The 16,049-nt window shown below is 43.5% G+C and overlaps 1 protein-coding gene across 7 annotated transcripts in view; it reads right to left on the minus strand.

Annotated features, from left to right (window-relative positions):
- LPP (LIM domain containing preferred translocation partner in lipoma) overlaps positions 1-16,049 on the minus strand; it is a 331,358-nt gene that overhangs the window by 70,300 nt on the left and 245,009 nt on the right. For all 7 annotated transcript variants that reach the window (XM_082767516.1, XM_082767513.1, XM_082767515.1 and 4 more), the window contains one exon: positions 15,361-15,484. In XM_082767516.1, coding sequence (XP_082623642.1) covers positions 15,361-15,484 — 124 coding nt within the window. The remainder of the gene's footprint in view (positions 1-15,360; positions 15,485-16,049) is intronic.

Here is a 16,049-nt window from a genome sequence, read left to right on the forward strand (position 1 = left end):
GAACTGAGAGTGTAGTTAAGGCCCAAACTGATATGGGTAGCAGCCTTTCCATCGAGGTCAGGAAATAAGTTGCCTTGTAATGTATGCCCAAAGGATTTTTCATGATGAAAGCGGCCCCCAGCAGCCCAAGCAATGGGCCAAGGCCCTGCGGTGTTTGGTGCTGAATTAAGACAGAGCAAACCAGGTCCCACTGCCCAAAGACTTTCACATCCAACTGTTTCTGTGTTGCACAAGGGCACTTCAAACCACTTCTGTCCCCCCAGCCCAGCCAACCCATTTCATAAGCCCAGGATGGGCGCCATCAGTATGTTCACCAGACTCGAATCCAGCCAAAAATCACATCCGCTGCTGGGCATGAATGACTCAATTCACTCTTCCATAGCCTGGCCGTGCTCCAGACGGCGTTCGGCAGCTTGTCTCTACCCCTCTGCATCACCGTGAGGGTGGTGGCATGAAGAGATTTTTACCAAAGGCTCTGTTCAGCGGAGAAGGTGAAAATGCCTGAGTAATGGTGAAGTTTTGAGTCAGAGATGCTTCCCGTGCCAATGGCTCCGGCCTACCAGCCTGGCATGCCTCCTGCATGCCTGCCTGGGGAAAAACGTCTGACAAAAAACAAGAAACAGGGAGGGAACCTGTCTTCCCCCTGCCAAAAGTAGAAAAAAAAAAAAAAAAAAAAGGTGGAGAAAGGCTGGATCCCACAAAGAGCAGAGTCCTGAACAAATGATAGCTCTCATATTCCCCGCGGCTTTGAGGCTTGGAGTTTTCAAAGGTGTCTGACCTGACTGCATTAGAAGAAGATGTCCCACCAAATTTCAACTGGCACCTCATTTATTTAAGGTCTTTTAAAACCCTGCCTTTCACAATCCGGCACCAGCCCAAAGCTTCCTTGCTGTTTTGAAACATGCGCTGTCTGCGTGTCGACAGCAGCCTTGCTGTAAATCACATCCATGAGGCGCTGGAAAACGCCTCACCTGTACGCCGACCATCCACCGCCCCCTGCACTGAATTCCATCATCCCAAGTTTCTCAGCAGCTGGAATCAACTAACTCTGTTTTTTCTCATTAAACCAACCTACCGGACAGAGGTTTCCTTCTTTGCCCCAAAACCTGGGACTTTTCCAACCAGGTGCAAGGTCCAATATTTGTTTACTCTCTTGGACAAGTAACAGGAGCTTTACAACCTGGGATGGAGAGGCACTCCCATTCTGGCGGGGATGTGCAGCGCTTGCTTCTACTCAGGATGACCAGACATGTCATATCCTTAAAATGGGACACTGGTATTGAGAGCAAAAGTCCTTTTAAAATAACACTTGATGTCGGTAACACCATATTACTTATGCTCATGTAACCATGCAATAATTACAATTCTGCTCATCCTCTGGTCATGGGACCTACTTCTACTGGCTGAGGTAGATGGAAAGTAATACTGAAAACTCTCCCAAGTATTTTCAAAATGATCTCCCTGTGGCACATGCTGCATATCTGGAGTCCATGATGGTGCAGGTTGGTATCAAGTATCCATAGACCGTTATTCTCACCTGATTGTCATATTCTCAAAGTTTGATCAAAAAGGAGAGAGAAGTTTTCTTGCCTGGTCTCCACTGGCATTGAATTAGTGCAAAATATGAGACACATATTTATAAAAATTATTTTATTTAAAGAAAATCTGTGGAAAACCCATCTGCACAATGGCATGTGTCACCCTCACACATCCTACAGCTTTTGATTCATAATTAGCAAGGCTTAAAAATAATAAGAATTAAAAAACAAAACAAGAAAACATAAAGCCGAGCTCTTTAGTGGCCTTAAGACTGCTCTGTTTGAGGCTAGGGCCTGTTGACTAACATAGGAGACATTGGGAATGTCGGTTAGGATCCAGGTTTATCATGATACTGGAAGGGCAAAATAAAATCCCAGTTTTGCCAGCTGGACAGATTGTCTTGACATTCAACCCGCAGTCCTCCATGAAGAGCCTCTGATGTTGATCAGTATCTATGAAGACGAGTTCAAAGTATTACTCTTATCACATTTCTAAGATGGAAAGTTAGTGCTAAATTGGCTTTTGCATGAAGGGCACCAATTCCTGTCTCCTGAATTATTCACACAATTCTTGACCTGAGAATTTTGCGCTGATGGAAACTGAAACCCCAAAAGCTTTCGCTCCTCGTGCTAGGGCAGAACCAATCAGAAAGGACCGATCCGATATCCAGAGGTCATGGTGAGTCCTGCCAGTCCAACGTCCTTGAGCGGGCATTAGAAAAGACTATCATCAGCAGGGATTATATGCGTTTGCCAAAAACTCAGCGTTGAAAAACCTCCTGAACATCCCGAACCAGTCACGGTAACCTCCATACGGAGAAGGATGACAAATCGCTGTGCTCTGAACTTTCAGGGCGCTCTTTATCATTGTGCTCTGAACTTTGAAAGCACTCTTTACCAGTTTCCTTCATACAAGGCAGTTCACTGTGAAGATGGTAAGTATATTTAATCCTCATTAAGCGCTTTGGTATGACAGCAGGGAAAACTTATGGACTTGTTTACATGTGATAACAGAATCATCTGAAAACCACTAGACCTCCAAATTTAGATCTGAGGTATGTGTAGAGACACTCATTTCAGTTTAGCCCAAGCTGGATTTTAACTGATGTCAATGTAGGCAACTTCGGGCAGTTTTGAATATACATGATCAATCCAAGAAAGCCAATGCTGGTTTATCTGAGTTGGTTTCCATTTGCACCTAAAATGATGCAATTTGTTTTATGTTGACAAAGTCAGATGTGATGGGTAGATTGGGGAAGCTATTATTCATACCCCGACATAGGAAATCGTGTGGGAGATTTTCACCCCAGCAAAAGGCTACAGTTTGCAGAAGCTAGCATCCAAAACAAAGAATTGCAGCCATGTGAGGTGAGACCCAATGCAAATGCAAATTTTTAAGGCTTCAAACATTTTGGAAATATCTTTCATTGTTTTTCACTGCTCTAAGCCTCGCCTTTGCAGCCCCTACACAGTTGACAACCTGTGAAATAATGTGTATAATGCAGCTCCTGGGAAGTCTCCAGACTGCATTTTAGATCTGATGACTGATTAAGTTTTTGAATTAAGCTTCAGATCCATGTCTGAGCATTAGAAAACCTGGAAAAAGTCTGCATTTTACTATCCCAGTGCTTATCATTTCAGTATTGCTTCACAAGAAAGTTGAAGCAACTTCTCTGTAACAAGGAAGAGACAGGCTTGTGTTTTGGAGACCACAGACTGAAGACCTACCAAACTTCTTTTCCTGCAATACAGTAAAAGGCTTTTCCAGGGAAAAGCTGGGTTTGAGGTTCTAGGGGTCACCATAGGATATTCCTAGCTAAGAGGGAGATAAAACAAGTAAAATGTTTCCCCAGGGGAAGAAAATATGACTCTCATTTTATAGTGATATTTCCACTACGTATTGTTTTGCTCTGCCCTGTCCCCAGAGTACAAGCATGAAGCTACTGCACACACTGATCTCCTGAGAGCTTAGGCTATATTTAATCAACCAGACCTCTAGCCAAGCTGATGCCAATTTGAACATCTTCTAGTCAACACACACCTATTGAGATGTGACCCACTATGTGTCATGATTAGACCATGCTCCAAAATATCATCCCGTAAAACCTTACTCATTTATCCGAACAGCTGCAATTTTCCTGGGCCAGAAGAGCTCTTGTAATCAGACATTTGCTGGGTGCACACCATTCCTAAAAGCTGTTATTCACAGTCTTGGGACTTTGGTCAGTTATACAAGATCTGAAATCACAGGTCAGCCTGTTTCCCTCCTAAATGAAATGAAGTTGTTCTGCAATGGGCAATAGCAGTGAGACTGTGTGTGAACACCTTGCAATTAGATAAAACATAAGGAAAAGCCAATGCTGGCACACCTGAAATGGTTTAGTTACAGATCCTCACCTGATGGCCTGCTATAATCAGAACAAAGATGTTACAGGGAAAAACACCAAGATCCCAAGACTAACTGGCTTTCTATGAAGTATTGTTTTTGTTTGAAAGACCTAGTCAGCCTTAGATCAATGGGCCTTATGAACAACTTTAGACACGAACATGACATGACCAGGACTAGCTCAGGGCACAGACCTGTTCCCCCAGGACACCCATGTCCCTCTGCACTAAGCCTGGAGGAGGTCACTTTCCTGACACTCCTGCTAAGGCTCCTGAAGCTTGTGTTATCTGTCCAGTTTTTCATCCGAGTCCTCCAGATCTGAAAGTATGTGTCTCTCTCTGTTGTGAGCAAATAGAGCAGTTTCCACTCCTCACCTGGTATCCTCACAGTTTTGCACAATGAGACCGGAGGAGTTTAAATGACAAGCTTCCACTAGGAGCTGCCCATATGACTGACACAGCCCTTCTGGCTCTCCTCAGCTCCCCTTCTGAAGGAGGGATGCCGAAAGGTTTAAAAATAGCCCAACTCACTTCCACATCCATTCTTACTGTAGCCATAGCCTTCTCAGTCCTGTCCCCATTTCCATACTTTCTTCTCTGCTTCATATACACACATCAGACTTGCCAACACTGGAGAGATATTCACACTTCACAAGACCCTGTAGGCACCAAAAGCTGGATCAGTTGATGTGAGATGTTGCGACGAAGAATGGGAAAGAGGGGAGTGCCATTAGAATCCAAGGTCCACGCAGCATCCTGCACTATATATACACACACTATACGTATGCCTTTTAGGATTCTCACTACTTCCAGCCACAGGAAAGAAATGAGAAGCAGCTGCCCAGCTTGTGGAGGTGACAACGAGAGCATGTGACCAGAATTAGCTCCACGCTGGCAATGACGATTGCTAGGACTTTCCGGTCCAGAAGAGCTGCCTGCACGTGACAGTGCACTGCAGAGCATAAGTGACCTACACGAGCATCCCTTCCAAATGTCTCCCTCTAGGAAAGATTAGTCAGACACAATTTCTTAGGTCACGTGATGGCACACAATCCCCGAGTTAAAAAGAGGTGGAAAGTCAGTATTGTCGTGCCCCAGCCATCCATCAGCTCGAGAGAAAAGTCAAGGTAGAAGTCATCTGGCTTCCTGCAGGTTTTTTGGAAGCCAGAAACTGAAGTCACCTGGCTTTCAGAGCATGCAGATAAGGAAATGATGGCATTTTAAAAAGCTGTTTTTTTTTTTTTTTTTTTTTTTCCCAGAGTATAATTTTAAATGACAAAAAAGAAACAAAACCAACCAAACTCCCCACAAAGACTTTCCCCACTCCCTCCCCACCCTGATATGAAAGGCTGTGCATCATCTGTTTGGTCTACCCCGACAGAGCAGATAGAAATCAGAACATGCACTTGGTAGATAGAAAGTTATTAACCTCTCAAGATACTGTCTGGAATCCAAATTTGTTGGGTAAATTGCATATTAAAGCTGAATACTGCTGCTAACTGCATACAGCTTGATTGAGAGCTTTAAACAAATAACTTTGCATGGCTGGAGCAGTGATTTGGAAGGACCTATGAGAGAAAACCATTCATATTCCAAGACCAGGTGCTGGTCTTTAGCTGTAGAGGGTGTCTTACACTTTGGATGATGGTTGCACCCCTCTAAAATCTCCACAAATGTGTCTCTCATTGCCAGGGTGTTTTACTGAACTACTGTGCTCAATGGGAGACTTATTTCTTCAGCTTCTAAAATCCATAATCTGTGCATAAACTAAACTGTGCTGTCCCCTTTTCACCCTAGTCCTGGTGCTGTGAACATCCTTTTTTCAAGGGTTAAGCTCTACTCTTAGCTAATATCCCCCGAGGTAACTATTTCTAAATCTTTGTGCATACCTTGGAAGGCACAAAATAAAAAAAAATAATGCAAATGAGCAAGTTCATAAAATAAAGCTTTTTTTTTTTTTTTTTCTTATAAAAAAGCATAGAAGAGGTATCAGGTGTGTCTCCTATCTCCAGTGATCCTATTGCTATGTAAGTTTTCCATTTCCCTCAGTAGGACTGGCTCAGGCCAGGCCATGGGACAGGCACGGTGGTTTGCCACACTGATAAAAACTGCATGTGCACAGTCCAGGCAGGTGACATCTAATGGCAAGTTTCACAAGTCACAACGGGTTTACCCTTGGCTGTTGGTAGCGTCCCAAATGTCTGCCAGGGCTGGCTGCTCATGATTTCCCTGTCAGTTTGGGATGACAGCCTCCTGACTTCTGAGCACAGGCTGTGACCTAGGGTTGTAGCCAGAGACACAAAAACTGTGTTCACGTCCAAGATGACATGACGAACGGCAAGGTGCATCTGCAGACATGAAAACAGTGCAGCCCACTAAAAGCAGCAGGAAAGTTTGGCTACTTCTGCTTCTTTTCATTCTTTCAACACTCCCCTACCTCTTTGCACCACTGAGAAACACTCTGTATTGATTATGCTGACACTGATAGCAGAGTTGGAATTTTTTTTTTCTTTTCTTTTCACATCTGAGATGAGAAAGTGGGTTATGATTCATCTCACACAATCTGAGTCAAAGTGATTCCTTAAAAAATAAAGAAAAGAAGAGAAAGAAAAAAAAAAACACAAACAGTTTTGATGTATTTCTATCAGAAGAGAGCAGGCTGGAGAAGAGCGCCCAGCACACGAGAGAACCCTGCTTATTTTTTTTTCACCACATTTCACTCAGATAAAATCTGCCCTTTCTCCCCGAACTAAACTTCAAGTGACACTCAAAATACCCCCAAAAGTTACTGGCAAGACACTAACCACCGTATCAAAAATGACAGCGTGAGGCAAATGCCACCAAAAGAAGAAATAATAAATGCCACACCAGGCCCCTGCCCACCCCCATGGGACACTGCTTGCTAGACTGGAAAGTAACAGATTACTACGGTGAATTATCAATTTTCATAATAGCCATGAACTATCCAAATGCTAAAGTGCGATAGCATTAGTGGGTACATTATATTAACAGCAGTTAAGATTACCAAGTGTGGTCCTGGAGTGCTTTTTTTCCCCTTCCTTATTTTCGCAGCCGTGTTATTAACCCTGGAAAATAGGGCCTGTGATCTAAATGCTGGGAAGAGCCTTCAGAGAGTTGTGATTTCTCATCAGACAGGGCTCACAAGCCCATTTGGTTGCTTTTCACATATAATAGGAGCGAGGCCATGGCTGTGGGTAAGGCACGGGACTTGGAGGAATTTTAGGCTCAATTCCCACTCTGCTACTGCTTCTCTGCGTGACTCTGGGTGACTCAGCTCGGCTCAGCCAGTCAGCCCCTCATTTGTGAATTAAGGACAATAATAATTTCCTGGTCCTTGCTGTATTTTCAGCTTGGAAGCTCAGAGGGATGCATACTGTTTCCTCCTTCATGGTTAATTTGCACATAGTGGAGCACGACTGCAGTCCCGCTAGCAGGCCTCAGATATCACTGCCGTACAAAAAAGCCACAAAATAACATGGAAGCAATGGCAAATTTACTGCAACCAGCTTCAAAAAATAGGTGAGCTGTTGTCAGTTGTAAAAAAAGCAACAACAAGAAAGGTTCTTCTATGCCAGGTCATGTGCAAAACTAACTCTAAACAAAGAAAAATGAAACTGTTTTCATGTCACTGGAACAAAGACAAAGAGTTGGCCAAGACTGCATGGCTGGAAGCGTGGTTTCTAACCCCAGCTCCAAAACTGGCTGCCTTAATATCTCTAAACAACTCAGACTTAAGTTATGACAAAAAAAAAAAAAAAAAAGAATTTTGTGGCTTAAAACACTCCAAAGCACTATCTGAAGTGAAAATTACTTCTAAAAAACTAGAATCCAGAGAAACATTCTCACTCCTTGATAGACACACAAACATACAGCCCCTTTTAAAATACCTGTCAGTGAGAATTTAGTGATTATGAAATCCTGGATGGAAAATCCTGGTTTCACTTGTCTCCATACAACAGTGAGGAGGAGAGGGAAAGCAAACCTTCTCCATCCCACCTGCTCCTAGGCTAACAGTCTGCCTTCAGCTCCTGGCCTCCTCGAGGAGATTCCCAACGAGGGGTCCTCCGGGTGCCACGATTTATGTTTTTGGTGAGGTGATGACGTACCCACAGAGAACCCCCCTGAGACCAGCCAGCTCATTTCATATGGGGCAGGAAGCAGCCATAAGGTAGGTCACACTTTCAGTTCTTAATGACCTGAGTTAGCTACGGACTAATGGCCTGTAGACGAAGTCTTCACGGCTCATTATCAGTTCTTCAGCCATTTCAGCCCACATACAGTTCAGTTTGGGCATGTAAGTCTATCATGGAACAAACTGGATTCTCTTTGAACTGCTTCTCAGTTCACGATAGAAGAATGGACTTTGTTTGCAAATATGAGCTATTAACTTTTGGGCTTTGAGTATGAGCCTCATCTTTGGCCAAAGTCTTTTCAGAAGGAGACTGAGCTTTGCTATCCATTTGTACGGCATCTAGCACGGTAAGGGCCCTGTTGCAACATAAGAAATGACTTCCAACTTCACAGAATAATTTTTTTTCATGGATATGTTCATTTTTAAACATGCTGCAGAAATCTTGTAGAACATTGCTGTACTTAAGAAAGACATTTCATTATCATGTTTCACTCCTCTTCGAAGACACCAGGAAATTGTCAGCTTTCATTTTCTGACTGTTGCTTCAAAAATAATTCCATTCACGACCTGAAACCCACCTTTGTTTCACAGCACATAGGTGATCATCAAAATCCCTTTGTTAAAGTGCTAGCTTGGTGCTCTGCACTTATTCTCCATTAAATGATTTCTGCATCAAATCAGTTCTATTTAAAAGTAAAAAATATGTCTAGATTGACTGCCAGCAATTCAAGCTAAACGAGGGACTTAAAAACACCAAGGTTGTCATGCTGCCTTTTACCTGCTTCAGCTGGCATTTTATCACCTACAGCAACAACGGGTAATTTTATTTTTGATGCAAGATTTAGACCACATCTGTGAAGCAGTGCTGGTCTCTGAAGTGACTGTACTTCAGAAACACTCATGATACAAAGTCTCGTCCACTCTTGGGTGGATATGAAAAGAAAGAAGGGAACACGAGGCTGCTGCCTCTTGGCACATGTGGGTAGCAGGTGCTCAGAGCTTACAAGAGCGCAGCCTCCCCTCAATCCTGACTGCTGCATCTGCTCGATCTGCATTAAGGGACGTATGCTCAAGACTTTACAAGACTAAGATTCCTAGCATAAACAGATATGGGTGCTTGGCTTTCCAAAACAATTTTCCCACAACTACTCCAGAGTAGGAACGATCAAACTTTTGCACTCTTTTGAATGCTGAAAAACAACTTAAATCAGTTCACAGGCTCTGCATCCGTGCTTTCTCACGCCTTACTCATGGCTGGAGATAAATGCATGCAGACATGGTATGTTTTGCTCTCCAGCCACTCATGGGGCTCCTCTTTTTCACTCCCCACTTGGAACTGTGGGCCAGCTGTAGGCATTGAGACTACCTGTATAAATTCACTCTCAAACCCCTACCTGCACTTGCTGTTCCAGCAGTCACAGGACTCCCTGAAATAAAGTTAGATGCGGGTGGCAAGCACTGACAGAAGTGAGACTGAAGAAACAGGCTCTGAAAGCCATTTAGCAGGGTAATTAAAGCCCCTGGGGAGCAGAGGGAGGATGTCTCCCCTTGCGGCAGGCCACAAGAGGGCAGCTGGATGCTGATGGTACTGCACCACGACCTACCCGAGCGCAGGCTGCTCCCCGACGCTGTAGCTTGAGCGTAAATGCTACAATATGGCTTGAGCATAAAAGATAATAACTTGAACTGCAGTGGAGAAAAGGGTCCCCATTATATGTATGCTCTTCCTGCTTTTGTGAGTGGTTGCATAACAGAAAATGACTGTCGGCTCATCAGTCGCTGAAAATCTAACCTACTATTTTCTGACCCAGATGTTGCTCAGATGAGGACGGATGCTCTCTTGCACCAGAAACCCTGCCTTTAAACAAAAGACACGATGACGCATCACGTTACATGGCGAAATTACAATGCAATTATGCTCTTTTAATAATAGTTGCATCTTTTGATAATAACCTTTTCAGAAGAACCCGGCAAAATACATCGACTTTCATTTTCCTTTTCTGGTGGTAATTCCAATGAAACTCTTACAAAAATACAGAGTGAAGACAAAAATGACATGCAGACCACATATGGTTTAGAGACACTAGAACTGTTTAACCCACAGAGCTATGTCAGGAAACAAATACACGACGAACTGAAGGAAGCCCTACCTGCACAATCTCTAGGGAGCCTTCTCATCTCCATCTCCTCTGAACCCATCAGTGTCTTTCCCATACCTTACTTGGTCTGCTACCTGCTAACCCGTGTCCTGCTTCTCAAGCAGCAAAACGAGGGGACACCATTCTGACATCAGCCATTCTGACATCACGCTTGGTGCAGATGTAAACCCAGTAGGTGGAAAGGTTGACAGAACCGTGACAGGTTCAATCCTGGTGGCACTTATCGTTCTTTACTGTGACACTGCATCTCAAAGAACTGTTGGAGATGAAGGCTTCTCCACGGGGGATATTCACAGAGCTGCTGCTGTGAATCAACTCCTGTCTGAAGGACTAGGCACATTCAGTGCACTGAAAATTGGGTGAAAGGGGAAAAATGGAGTCTGCAGAGGTAAATCAATCTGCTACAGGTCTCACAAGAGGTCAGGATGAGAACCAGGAAAGGAAGCCAAGCATCCTGCTAGCTGGCCTTGCTCCGCACCATACTCTGCACCACCTCTACCATTGCTTAAGTCAGGACATCAAGTAAATATGAAAGAAGAAAACTGTATCTCCTGGACTGTTAGCTCTGAGACAAATAGAAGTCCTTTTATTACATGAATTGAGTATTTTCAACAGGACCATCTCAGCATCTCTCCTCTCCCCCTGTGCATCCCTACAATACACTGGAACTACAAGAGGCTGCTTTGGTAGCTCTGAGCGCTTACGGTAAAATGCCAGTGAAAGTTTCTTCCCACCAGTTAGGGAAACTCCTCCGTTGTGGGAAGTGACTCAGCTGGGACATAGTCCAGAAGGCAACAGGAGATGAGGGGCCCCAATGGCAATTTTCCAGTCTTAATCAGCACTGACTGCATGGCGATAGAGACTGATAAGCTGCCAGAAGTCATTTCTTTCTATGAGATTTGAAACGGTGGTCCAGAACAGTTGTGATCTTTGTGTGTGTGTGTGTGTCTTTTAAAAAACACAAAATCATGGGCTGTAGTTCCCCACGGTGGCCAACAAAATATTCATCCTAACCTCCCGTAAATCTCCATTTCTCCTCCTCCACCCTTATTCAATTTCCACTCCACACAGTATTCTATTTTTCCTTCAACATGCCTATCTGTAATCACACATTTAGCAATGGGAAGAGCTGTGACAGAGAGAAAGCATCCTTACAGCACAGTGCATAACACGTGGGAATCCTTTCTAATAAAAAGGGATTTGATTAAAGACAGCCAACTACCACAGATCAGCAACTGAATCAGCAGTAAAGAGTAGCCTAGACTTAGGAGACTTCAATTTGCTGATCTGCCAAGGACTTCCGAGGAAAAGTCACTCAGTAAGTCATTCTGTAACCTACAAGAGGGCAGAAGGTGACATAGACCAAAGATCACAGCTCTTAGATGTAGTACAGTAGAGTGGGCTTTCAACAAAACTGAGTAAGGCAGAATAACCAGCATGCGAGTTTAACTCCTAAAATATATCTATTTTTAATTGTGGTACTGAGTTATGATACTTCTGTGCTTAAACCCTGCCTTGCCAGTGCCAGCTAGAGGATTTCCCAGTGAGTAGATCATGGTGTGGTGTTAAGTTTAGGCAACAAACAGCTGCAAACTGTGATCTTGCTGCTCCCAAGTGTGCCTACAGCACGCTGCTTTCTGGCTTGCCACGCGCCCTGGCTCCTCAGTGTGAACCCTGCCGTGGTGCCAGCTGGGTGTGCTTTGGTAAGCAATCGCTGGCTAGAGCAGTTTCCCCATCTCTGAAACCACCTTCACGCATTTGCACCCAGGGAAGCTACAGAGAGGTGCTGTGGTGAGCACAGACGTGATGGCAGTGCGGGTTGTCCTGCTCCCGAGCTCAGCTCACCCAGCCTCCAGCAGCACCAGCCGGTATTTCCAGGGCAACGAGCCCTGAGTGGCTCCTACTCCTCTTCCCTCCCCAGGAGCCCCCACTCTGCCCACGCTGAAACAAAATAGCTTGATTGCAAACCGGAGATACAGAAAGTGAAATTGCAGAAGGAAGATGGTTACAGAAAAGACCCCAGAGTGCTGACGGGCCAAGTAAAATGACCTTTCTCCAGCCTGACAGTTCAAATGTAATTATTCCAACAAATTATTTTCATGACTTAATATAACGCCTTGCAGCTTTCTAGCAAGGTTAATTAGATTCCTCAATTCAAAACCTATCTGTTCTTAACCAACTTTTAATATGCTGAAATCCAGTTTTCTAAATTCAAACTAATAAAAGTGATTAGCTGACAGCTATCTGGTATGCTACAATTACCATGGCATTTAGACCTCAGGCAGAAGATATTTAATGCAAATCAGAGTCAATGTCTCTGCCCATTTGTCCTTTTTCTGATAATTGTATCAATGTGCCATATGAATCTTGTACAATCCACGCTACCATGCTAAACAAATAAAGAACAAAGGCAGAGATACTGGTTCAGACAGTTAACCAAAGTTGAAAGACTCTTTTTTTCCTCCCACACTTAATTTCTTCCTTCCGCATGAGCATGAAGTTGTGGCAAGGCACTAGGCTGACAGCTCAAGTAGATGGCTATTTAGCTCTGACATAGCCAGAATTAGTACAAAACTCCTGGCCCGCGCTGCCATATCAAAAAGCCTCAACCATTGTGATCCCAGAGACCATTTTCCCCTGAGAGTGGCTTGGGTTGGAACGAACCTAAGAGGATGAGGGCAGACCACCTCTTTGATTTTATCCAACCATAAAAAGCAGTTGTGCCCCAGGACTGCTGGTTTTGTTTTGCGTTTTTCTTGGTAGGTATATAATTAGTTGTGGCTGTGCTTCCCAAATTGCTGCACGGGGCACAGCGTGCTTAGAGAGCTGACGAGGAGTTCAGCCCGACACGCAGTTCATCTGCACATCAAGAATGCCAAGGCTGGAAACCGCTTCAGAGATGACCTTCAGTGGCATACATTTAATGCAATCAGATCAGTCAGGTGCAGCTTGTAATTAAGCATCACCCACCCAAGATAGGACTAAGGTTGATGGGTTTTCATCTTCCAGCTTGCATCATGCACCACTCCATCTTTGACCATGCTACTGCTTGTAGCAAAAGCACTCTTAAAATTTCTGAATGCTGTGGAGGCTCCTTTCCATCTCCTGTTCTCCTGCAGAATTAAGAGCTATTGGCGTGGCATTGGTCTGACCTCCCATCTGATAGCTAAATTGATGACCCAACACTGAGAGACTTTATGTTCCAACCCTCTGAGCTATGCATCCTTTTTGGAAGTAAAAGCTTTGATGTACCGCACTCCCAAACGGAGCAGAGCCATCCTAGTGATACATTATTAGTCTGCAAAACCCTAGCATTTCAGCTTCATAAATACAAGTGCTAAACAAAACTAAAGCTCCACTTCAGGAAGCAATTTCTGAGCTGTGAGGAAAATTAATCACTAGAACAGCTTATCAGGGTAGGTGGTTGACTCACCATTGCTTGAAATCTTTAAGATAAGATTAGATTTTTATTTTTTTTTTAAAGTCATGATTCAATCAAGCTTTCTGGGAGAAACTGAGAGTAGGACACTGGGCTGTATAATGGCAAGGTCCTTTCTGACCTTGGATCCTGTGAGTCTTCAAATTCTTTGTTCAACCTGACTACTTTCTTGGGCTATAGGAAGAGTGGGGTGGGCTTCAGTTCGGCTCCTGCCACTTACGGTTCTGCATTAAGAAAATGACTGTAATCAAATCTCATGCTTTAGGGCTTCAGCCATTTGCCTGAAGGGAGCAGGAAAAAGGTTTCTCCTTTTTGCCTGCCCACGCTAATAGCTAAATACATGTTATGTTTGTTTGGTTGCTGCTTCCCTTTTAAAACATCAGAGAGTGAACACAAATGGGTATGGGACAGAGACGAAGTCAAATGCAGCAACACAGAAAATGCTCTCTGGTTATCTTCCCTTCAGCAAGTAGTTCTCGCTTACATCTCAGATCTGTGCTTCTCATCAGCTCTGATGATTGCCAATGTTTATAGAGAGGACATTTTGGCTCTGAGGGTGGAGGCCGTGGAAAGCAGAGGGTACTGATGGAGCATGGAGACCGATACCTACCCCATCTCACAGGGCAATATTTATCTGATGAGAACATCTTGACCTTCTCATGTAATCAGATCCTTGTCACTGCCACATTCCGTTTATTAGCTAAACCTTGGTCCTACCTGTTTTTCGATTACACAAAACCACTGAAGTTTCTTTAAGCCAACCGAAATCTATAACCAATAGACCTACAGGGCAATCTAAATGAAATTTTTCAGAATTGCTGAAATAAAGGAAGGCAACGAGGACAAAATAAATGGCCTCCCCTAGCACTTAACCTTACAAACTAAAGCAGTTTGTTTCCTAACAATTCTATCACCGAAGCCCGTAAGAAGCTAAACACATGGGCAAGATGTATTGAATATGCCCAAGTCTCATGAATTTAATGCGGAGTTTAGCCTGTACCACCTGTGTTTCCTGTAGAAGTAAGATATGCATTTTATCCCTATAGATGTCTGAGATAATTCAGTTATACACCATTTCAAAAGGAAATCAACTGCTTATCTTTTTGCCAGGCAAGGAAGATGATATGGTTATGCTCAATCGGTTATACTCAATCAGTTCAGATTTGTCTTCCTCGTATTTGCTGGACCCAGTTCTGGGCTAATGGGTGTCCATATAAAACTAACCTGATTGACTCAAACTCAGTTTCCTTTTAATCTATGCCAACATAGAGAAAATGAAAATCCATGCCTCAGGAGCAGAACGCATTTACATTGCCAGGCTTTCTGCAGATGAAATGAGAAGGGAGGAACAGGGCAGGTGGGCAGTATAGCATGCAGCACCTGAATTCAGCCTGGTAATACAGAAGCTGGGTACAGGTGGTGTCAAAATGAACCAGACATTAAAAAATTCCACTTTATAACCAGGAAGACTGTAAACATACAGCAAGTGAGCATGAGATTTATGCTGAAATTACAGAGGAATTCCTATGGATGATTACACTTCCAGCCCAAGCATGGAAAGCAAATCTATCAATAGGAATGTCACTACATTAATAGTGCAGCTGTCAGGCTTTCCTGTTACCAAACCTGGTAAATATAGAAAGGGGCTATGGACAGACTGATTCAATGTGACATAGCACTGCTCACCAAAGTAGTCATCAGAGGGAGGATTCTCCATGTCATACAGCATTTTCTTGGTCAGATGTTCCAGCTCATCCTCAGGCCTGAAGGCAGGAGTGCTTGATGCGGGTCCAGAGCTCGGATACCCACTCTAAAAAAAACAGAGAACAAACAGTCTGTGATGTGGTATAACAGAATTCCCCTACAGTAAAAGGGTCTATTGACTGTTCAGTGTTGAACTTCATTCTTTGTCTTTTAGCTTTTTGTAAAGCCCAAGGGATTCATACAAGTAAACATCCCATTTAATGTAATGAAAATGGACTCCTAAAAACATCCAGTGAAGTGCTATATATCCTATTAGAATGAGAAGTACTCTGTGCCTCATAATTAGGTGTCTACTGGGTAGCACATAGCAATAAATAAAGAAGAAAATTATTCCAAGGATAACTTGATACAAACATTTTCCAGCGCTGAAAAAAGGCTTTGGAAGCTTTTCAGTTTGGATTTGGCAAAAGCTTCCATCATTTAACAATGCAATAGAGGAGATGCTAGAACAATCATTCCTACAGTGGTGGAGTATATAGACAAAGACAGATAATTCCAAGCTGCTAGTTATGTTCTCTTCTTGTTTGTTTTGACACAAATCCCGCTGTTAACATTAGCGAGAGCAGGAGCTAGTCCACAGATTTTTAGTACTGGGGATACAAAGGTTTTAG

This window comes from Aythya marila, assembly GCF_965140915.1.
Source record: "Aythya marila genome assembly, chromosome: 9".
NCBI lineage: Eukaryota > Metazoa > Chordata > Aves > Anseriformes > Anatidae > Aythya > Aythya marila.